Here is a 9,633-nt window from a genome sequence, read left to right as displayed (position 1 = left end):
TCCATAAATCCAAAAGGCGGTTTAAAATAATTAAAAAGCGATTATAAAGCTAAAAATGCACAATAGATTTAAAACATATAGTAAATCAGATAATAGGCCAATTTTAATAGTTTATGCGACCGTGCTAGAACCGCGGAACCCGGGAATGCCTAACACCTTCTCCCGGGTTAACAGAATTCCTTAGAATTTTTGGTTTGCAGGCTTTAAAATAAAAGTCGAATTTCCTTGATTTGGGATTTTAAAATAAACCGGTGACTTGGAACACCAAATAAACTATTCCAAGTGGCAACTCTAATGAAGTAAATAATCTCATTTCGAATAATGTCACTTTAATTGGGAAAACTCCACATATACTCTCTGGGTGTAAAAAAGGAGTTGTTACAATGGACTCTAGAACCCCGAACCGACAAACAATTCGGCCGCGGACAAAATTCGCAACGACATTCTTGGTCACATTTTTGTAAGATGCCGCTTCAACCCATTTAGTGACGTAGTCGATGGCCACTAGAATGAACCGGTTGCCCGATTAAGGTGGTGGGCTCGATTTGACCAATGACATCCATTCCCCAAGTACCAAAGGGCCAAGGTGATCTTGTTTCATTATGCTCATTCGGCAGCACTCGAATCATGTCTGCATGTATCTGACATTGGTAGCATTTATGAACATACCGGATCCAGTCTATTTCCATGGTCATCAAAAAGTAGTCGGCCCTGAGTATCTTCTTGGCCAAGACAAAGCCATTTATGTGTGGGCCACAGGTTCCGGCGTGTATCTTCTCGAGCAATTTAGAGGCCTCCTTTCCGTCAACATACCTTAGTAGTCCCAGATTAGGAGTTCTTCGATATAGGGTTCCTCCACTCTGGAAGAAGTGATTGGACAACCTCCAAAGTGTGCGTTTCTAGGTGTGGTTTGCATGCCCCGGGTTCCCATCCATTTATTCTTCAACATGAGCACAATATGCCAGTCGATTGAGGATACTTACTGGAAGAGGATTGATGAAGTTCTTGTCTGGATGTTATATCATTGATGACAACGTAGCCAACGCATCTACAAATTCATTCTGAATTCTAGAAACATGTCGGAATTCTATCTTTGTGAATCTCTTCTTCATTTCTTGCACATGATGCAAATAAGGTAGTTTCTTGGAATTCTTAATATCCCACTCTCCTTATACCTGGTGCACAAGAAGATCTGAATCACCGATCACCGATCACCAGTAGTTCCTGAAGTTCATACCAATAGCCAAGTTAAGCCCTAATATGCAAGCTTTAAATTCCGCCATGTTGTTAGTACAAGGGAATCTGAGTTTTACAGATACCGGATAATGCTGACTAGTTTCTGATACCAAGACGGCTCAAATACCTACTCTTTTGAAATTTGTTGCCCTATCAAAATACATTCTCCAACCATTGCAGGCTTCATAAACGTCTTATCCTATGAATGATACCTCTTCATCAGGAAAATACATTTACAAGGGTTCATATTCTCCTCCCACAGGATTTTCAACAAGGTTATCTACCAATGCTTTTCCTTTAACTTCCTTCCGAGTTACTTAGATGATGTCGAATTCACTCAGCAAGATTTGTCAATTGGCCAGTTTCCCAGTAAGCATGGGTTTCTGAAAGATGTATTTCAAGGGATCCATTCTCGATATGAAATATGTCGTATAACACATAAGTAGTGCTTTTGCTTCTTAGCTAACCAGGTTAGAGCACATCAAGTGCATTCTAGAAGAGACTATTATGCCTCATAAGGAGTGAACTTCTTGCTCAAGTAGTATATGGCTTGTTCCTTTCTCCCTGTCTCGTCATGCTATCCCAGAACGCAATTGAAAGCTCTATCTAGCACTGCAAGGTAGAGTAGCAGTGGTCTGCCAGGCTCCGACAGGACTAAGACCAGTGGTGTGGACAAGTATTTCTTGATTTTGTCAAAAGCCTTTTGACAATCCTCGGTCCAACTAGTTGCAGTGTCCTTCTTCAACATTTTGAAAATTGGCTCGCATATTACTCTGGATTATTCTATGAAGCGGCTGATATAGTTGAGGTATCCCAGTAAACTCATCACATCTTTCTTGCTTTTTGGTGGTGGTAATTCTTGGATGGTTTTGACCTTTTACAGGTCTAACTCTATTCCTTGGCTACTGCAATGAATCCCAACAACTTTCCAGCAGAAACCCCGAATGCACACTTTATGGGATTTGGCTTCAGGTTATACTTCCGCAACTGGTCAAAGAATTTTCTCAAGTCTGCGCTGTGATCTGTGGCCTTCTTGGATATAAATATGACATCATCTATATATACCTCGATCCTTTTATGTATCGTGTCATGGAAAATGGTCGTTATGGCCCTCATGTAGGTGGCCCCAGCATTCTTTAGACCAAATGACATCATTTTGTAGCAGTACACCCCTATGGTATAATAAAGGTTGTTTTCTCGGCGTCTTCTTCATCCATCCAGATCTGATGATAACCTATGAAGCTATCCACAAAGGATCAGAGTTCATGCTTGGCACAATTTTCAATCAGAATGTGGATATTTGGCAGCAAGAACCCGTCCTTTGGGCTTGCTCTGTTGAGATCCCAATAATCGACACAAACTCTGACTTTCTAATTCTTTTTTGGCACTGGTACAATGTTGGCTAACCTGGTAGGGGTATTCCATCACCCTTAGGACATTGGTTTTGATCTTATTAATAATTTTCTCTTTTACTTTTAAGCTCATGTGTGGCTAGAATTTCCTAAGTTTTTGCTTTACTGGCGGGCACATTAGATTTGTGGTTAACTTGCAAGCCACTATGGATGTTCTCAATCCGGTCATATCTTCATACGACCATGCAAAGATATCCTTATACTCCTTCAAGAACTGAGTGTATTCCTCTTTCTCTAACAATGGATGCTTATGCGGGTTTCCTTGATGGTTTCAGAATCTTCCAGGTTGACTATCTCATTCTTGTCTGGGTTGGACTTGGGCTTGTTCTCAAAATCTTCTACTTCTCTGATAATCTCCTTGGGTATTACATCCTGTTCTTCTGAATCACTATCCTTTTTTCGCGTTGTCGCGTTACATGTCCTAGTTGTTGGTTCATCAAGATAGGAAATAATAATATTGTATGTATAAAAGCATGAATGAAAAATAGTAATAATAAAATATCAAGCCATTTAAAGCATCAAAGAAAATGATTTTCAATAACTCAAATGACGTTTTTGGAACATTGAAAATATTATTTAAAACAAAATATAAAAGAGGAAATTATTTTTCAAAAAGTAAACAATGCTATCAGCCTTGCTACACCGGGTCTCATCAGGCCCTTGATGCTCTAACAATCCAGTTCTTAAGGAATGCTCCTCTCTCCACAGTCTGGAGGGCAGGGCCTTCCTCCTCCTTCTCCTCGAAAATCACACAACAGTACATATCATCGTCTTCCAATAACAAATTCCTCATTGCTGCCAATGCTTCTTCTTCCTCTGATCCCCATATGATATTGGCCTAATGAAAGGTCTGACTTAAGTGTGAGACAGGTTGCTTAAGAGGATAATATGGTCCATGCCATGGTGGCAACCAATCATTTATACATATATCTAAGCCCGAAGGTTGTACCATGGCATTTCAGCTATATCGTCTTGGAGATACCTTGAAGATTTTTACCGAGCCCTTTTCCATATCCATCCCCTGACCATGCTAGTATGTTTTCTATCTTACTACTCCACCACTTATCCTTATCGATCACGTTAACACGTTCAATGAGATGGTAGGTTTCTCCACCTAACTTCCTTCTATTTTCTACCACCTGACCAGTCTGACTGGTTTAAATAAGGTTTCCCCCATCCCCATAGATGATCACTTCTTGATGGCATTCAAACGCTACGGCCTGGTACAAAGTTGACGTGACAGCCCCAGTGGTATGTATCCAAGGTCGTCCCACCAGCATATTGTAAGTGGAGGATACGTCTAACACATGAAACTCAACATCAAACTAAGTGGGACCCATCCACAAGCAAAGATTAGTTTCTCCAATGGTATACCTTTGAGACCATGAGGTGTGGTTTTTAGGCTTGGGTTTTTACTAGTTTGGAATAGTTGGAGGTGACTGATAATAGGATGGTTGGGTATTATAGGTGTGGTAGGCGGTAGCTGGTTGGGAATATCTAGGGGTGAAGGTTGGTATGTGGGTGGAGGTGTTTGGTATACAAATGGAGTTTTTAGACCTCGGGCACCCATTACTATTCCCAGTAATTTCCTTTTTGATATACCACCTGATTGTAATACTTTAATCGTGGCCTGCAGCGGCTCAAAAATCATCACCATTCCAATTTTAATACCTTTCTCGATTCTTTCTCCGAGCTTGATGATATCAGGGAACTTATTATTATCAATAACCATTAGCCTTTCGTAGTATTGCAAATCCTGTTCTCTGACAAAGAATTTGTTCATCTGTTCCTCATATAATGCCGGCCTAACCTTTGCTGCTTCTGACCTCCACCGACTAGCATACTCGCGGAAAGTCTCAGTTTTCTTCTTCTTAAGGTTTTGGATATACAAAACATCTGGTGTGTTCTCGATGTTGAATTTGAACCTGTTAATGAAATCTAACGCCATGCTCACCCAATTAGCCCATTTCTTAGGGTTCTGGCTTATGTACCAAGACAAGGCATCTACTATAAGGCTTCTCATGAACAACTTCATGTGAATCCTTTCATCTTTTCTGACCCCCAAGATCTTGTCACGGTAAGTCCTCCGATGAACCTTGGGGTCACCCGTTCCATCAAACATTTTGTACTTAAAAGGTTTGTAACCCTCTAACAGTTCCACATCTAGATGTATGCACAAATATTTGTAATTTAGACCTTCTATCTCTTTACCTCCTTCAACACCTTGAACTCGGCTTGTTAGTTTCTTGAGCTCCTCGGCCATGTTCTTGATGAGCAAGTCCTTTTTGGCGGACTGTGGTGTATATGAGATTAATTGAGTAGCCATTTCTATTTGATCTAGTAGACATTTACATCCATTCATTAACTAGTTCCATATCAGTCTTGTGTTGCTTCTGGTGCTCGGCCTTGGACTTATGAACTCTTTTGCACAGTCTGTTACATTTCACTTGCGCTTCAGCATCTTCATCCATGACTCTGTTCCCTCGACCAATCCTTGGGTCAACTATCCTTGCTAGGCTATCTTCTAACCATGATGGCTAGAAACGCACATGCCTGCATGATACCGGTCTAGTTCGATGATGATCGTTCCTACAATGATCTTTAAGTGCCACATATGTTGAGCTTCACATTTTTATGTGATGTCGTCATCCTAAAAATCTACCTTAAGTGAGTCATTTTAGAAGCTCGCGGTATGACTTGCTTTCTGCCTACCTGTCTTATAACCCTGATGGGAACATAAGGGTGTATTCCTCTTAACCCGATCAAAACCAGGTGCAAAACATCCCTAGATATGATGATGAACTCGTTAGGAGGGAACCATTCAACCATCCATTGAACCTGATCCTCAGTCAAATTGTTGAAAAACTGCATCCATTCTGTAGCATTCTAGGGTTGCGCAAACCTGTCTCGGATATGGGTCATTCTCTTAGGGTGATGGAAAGCTATGTGATAATTCTACGGCCTTCGTGGAAGCTTTTGACGGTATTGACCCCTTTGGAGATGCTCTAACAAACAAACCTGTAATGACAGATTGCAATCATCGAAGTGTTTGAACCCCTTCTAATAGCAATCCAAGGCCCAATATATGTCTGCTATGATCATAGAGACAGTGGTATATGTTTTCCCCTCGATTCCCACGATCAAAGTTTTGGTTACCATGGCTAGTGTGGTGTGGATTCCGTCCACTTAGATTAGAAACATTTCATACTCAAAAAGCATACGATAAACACAAAACCCTGCGGTGAATCCAACCCAAGGAGCTGATGGAGAATTGGTCATGAAAGATACGATAAGATCTGTTGTGACCGTATCATTCATAGAGTTTGTCAAAGGGTATATATGACTTTTTTAGACACACCAAGTCGTCTTTCTTTATTTATCCCATCATTTTCAAAAACCCTTTGGGAGTGCAAAATTTTCGGCACCAATAAACTGGGAATGTCCTAAGGCAGTCTAGCGAATCCCCTATTTCATCCAAGAGAGGGGTCATTTTTATGCTTCCAAAGCGAAACACGGATCTTTCTCCATCCCAGAACATTGTGGCAGCTTTAATCAACATATTGTTCGGTTGGATGTCCAATTAAGAAGGAAAATTCCTAAGACCCTTTTCACATGCTTTTTGTCACTTGATGGAAGATCCCCCACCAATCTAGCAACAATAGTGGTATGCTATTGACCATGCCGAACTTGGGGACTTCGTGCCACATTTTCTGCAAAACTAATATGGTTAGTCCCTTTCCCCTTCCATATTCGACTATTTATACATTAGGTATTAGCATATTGGCATTTATTTCTCCAAATTAATGCACAAATCGTGGCTACGTCCATTGGGATTATGGAAACCCCGGTGGACATTTCTTTGGACAAGGCTTTTCATATAATTATGTGGACAACATATTAACTCGGGCTAAGTTTGACCATGATGCATGTATAGTTATAACTAGAGTAAGGTTGCTATAGAAGTCTAGACTGGTACCCTCAAGAAGATAACATGAGGGGGAAAGGCACAGAACTGTCGACTGCACCGCTGATCGACTAGTATTATCGCAAATAAGCTTTTCCGAATTCAAAGGGTGATATATAGGAAGAGCGCAAACACTCATCAAGTGTTTCTATGGTATTGATTACGTACGAGTGGAATATGATGTTGAGCATGACTTATGCAACAAAAAATAGCACGTTGCCACGTATTTGCATGTTAAAAAAATGGTAAATACGGTATTTAGTAATTGATAAGGCGTTTAATAAAGAAAACAAAAGACAAGTCAAATTCTATAATAAAGAGTAATAAAACAACAAATAGAAGAGAGGAAAATAAATTCACATGGAGTGGGAAAAGGAAAGGGCGTGGAAATATTAACAGAATAAAGCATGATAATTCACAAGAATCAGGTTCGTTATAGTAAGAGCATAAGGATGTCCCCAGTATAATCGCCATCCTATCGTGCCTCCTTTTCCCTCGTGGAATCATACTTAGACATTTCAGAGACAACTCATTTCCCTTTGGGATGGGGTAAGAAATTAGAAGAGTCTCCACCTAACGGATTAAGGTGGGTTAGGGCACCTAGACTAGTTAACTCATGAAACTAGTTTGCATCACTATGGATTGGCTAAGGGGTCAAAATTACCCTGAGGGGAAGGTGTTATGCACCCCTCGAGGTCCACAACGGTGGGTCCCGGCCAAACTTAATTAAGAGAATTCATCATAAAAGGGAAATAAAAACACTTAGACAAATACAAATTACTTTAAACTGGGTCAAAGGGTCTTAGGTTTTTTGGCCTATAGGATAATCCATGCAATACTCTGTAACTTCCCCAATTTGGGGTGCTACTCATAGTATTAGCACACGGGTTATTATCATCTCCTTTACTACCCAATTACTATCTTTTAATTATTACCCAGGCATTCTAATAGCTTCTAAATCGTGCCTTATGCGTGCACTGCCCGTTCCTTACCTATTATACTAGAGGTATTTAGGAGCTAGGACCTCTATTTAAGGTGGTTCTAGACTGACCTATATTGCTTAAAAATGAGAAACGGTTAGGCGACAAAAAAAATCATATAGGACTTCATGTTAAGAATGAGTAAGGGGTCTCACATTGACCTCCACTAGTAGACAAAAAATGCATGCAATTAAATCATCAAACATTATTAATTTAGGATCCTATAGGCAGGATATCTAGATGAGGAAAACATAATATAAAGGAGTAGTTTATTAAGGTAAGCATCGGGACCTATTAGTTTGCCTACTAGTTTTATGAAGATTTGAATCTGGGCATTTTCAAGCAGTAAGATATCACAGGTTTTAGGCTCAGAATCGTTAGTAACCCCTGCAGATTTTACCTAAGTGATAGCTGGAATTGGTTGAACTCAGAACTGATTAACAGAACCTTATAGGCATAGTTTCTATGAGTTTATTATTTACAAACCAATAATATGGTTTCTAAGCGAGTTACTGATATTAACAGCCATATTTTTATCGCTTTAGATCTTATAGGCATGCTTTCTAATATGCAGAATTGATTTAACCACTATTGATATGATTTCTAAGTGTTGACTTGACTTAATCCCATATAGACATTATTTCTAGGTGTTGACTTGATTACATGATATCTATTAGTTTAAATCCTAGATACATGATTTATAGGTTTTGAAACTGATTTCTTTTATTCCTACAGGCATGGTATCTAAATTGGAATTGATTTTTATTTCCTATAGGCATGATATCTATTAATCACATATGGGCAGAATTTTAAGCAAATTGCTAGAAAGGTTTATTAGTTCACACAAACAGGATCTGATATACATGATCGCTAATGCACGTGGAGATTGGAAATATGTGTAGATCCTATGAACATGGATTTCTAATGTAGAATTAACAAAAGACCAATAGACAGTGTTCTAGTATGCCAAAAAATGTGAACATGCAGAGTCACAAACAATCAGAAAAACATCCCATAGGCAGGATCTCTAAGCGAGTAATAACGTTCATAAGGCACCAAAATTTCGGCACCAATAAATCAGGAATGTCCTAAGGCAGTCTAGCGAATCCCATATTTCATCCAAGAGAGGGGTCATTTTTATGCTTCCAAAGCGAAACACGGATCTTTCTCCATCCCAAAACATTGTGTCAGCTTTAATCAACATATTGTTCGGTTGGATGTCCAATAAAGAAGGACAATTCCTAAGACCCTTTTCACATGCTTTTTGTCACTTGATGGAAGATCCCACCACCAATCTAGCAACAATAGTGGTATGCTATTGACCATGCCGAACCTGGGGACTTCGTGCCTCATTTTCTGCAAAACTAATATGGTTAGTCCCTTTCCCCCTCCATATTCGATTATTTATACATTAGGGATTATCATATTGGCATTTATTTCTCCAAATTAATGCACAAATCGTGGTTACGTCCGTTGAGATTATGGAAACCCCGGTGGTCATTATTTTGGACAAGGCTTTTCATATAATTATGTGGACAACATATTAACTCGGGCTAAGTTTGACCATGATGCATGTATAGTTATAACTAGAGTAAGGTTGTTATAGAAGTCTAGACTGGTACCCTCAAGCAGACAACATGAGGGGGAAAGGCATAGAACCGTCGACTGCACCGCTGATCGAATAGTATTATCGCAAATAAACTTTTCCGAATTCAAAGGGTGATATATAGGAAGAGCGCAAACACTCATCAAGTGCTGCTATGGTATTGATTATGCACGAGTGGAATATGATGTTGAGCATGACTTATGCAACAAAAAATAGCGCGTTGCCACGTATTTGCATGTTAAAAAAAGATAAATGCGATATTTAGTAATTGAAAAGGCGTTTAATAAAGAAAACAAAAGACAAGTCAAATTCTATAAAAAATATTAATAAAACAACAAAGAGAAGAGAGGAAAATAAATTCACATAGAGTAGGAAAAGGAAAGGGTGTGAAAATATTAACAGAATAAAGCATGACAATTCACAGGAATCGGGTTC

The 9,633-nt window shown here is 39.4% G+C and overlaps 1 protein-coding gene across 1 annotated transcript; it reads right to left on the bottom strand.

Annotated features, from left to right (window-relative positions):
- Positions 1-3,300: 3,300 nt before the first annotated feature.
- Positions 3,301-4,974, bottom strand: LOC138884633 (uncharacterized). The gene is made up of 2 exons (XM_070165644.1): positions 4,222-4,974; positions 3,301-3,486 (listed from the first exon to the last, which is right to left on the bottom strand). The coding sequence occupies exons 1-2, from the start codon at positions 4,972-4,974 to the stop codon at positions 3,301-3,303; spliced, it is 939 nt and encodes a 312-aa protein (XP_070021745.1).
- Positions 4,975-9,633: the final 4,659 nt, after the last annotated feature.

This window comes from Nicotiana sylvestris, unplaced genomic scaffold (assembly GCF_000393655.2).
Source record: "Nicotiana sylvestris unplaced genomic scaffold, ASM39365v2 Un00009, whole genome shotgun sequence".
Classification (NCBI taxonomy): Eukaryota; Viridiplantae; Streptophyta; class Magnoliopsida; order Solanales; family Solanaceae; genus Nicotiana; species Nicotiana sylvestris.
The sequence above is the reverse complement of the archived record's forward strand: the minus strand, read 5'-3'. Positions and strand labels throughout refer to the sequence as shown.

What these genes read in the sequence shown, in the direction of transcription:
- LOC138884633 (XM_070165644.1), bottom strand. Translation starts at nt 4,974, where the DNA reads ATGGCTACTCAATTAATCTCATATACACCACAGTCCGCCAAAAAGGAC. An exon ending in AAAGGAAATTACTGGGAATA is followed by an intron (nt 3,487 to 4,221) that starts GTAATGGGTGCC and finishes ACCTTTCATTAG; the next exon opens with GCCAATATCATATGGGGATC.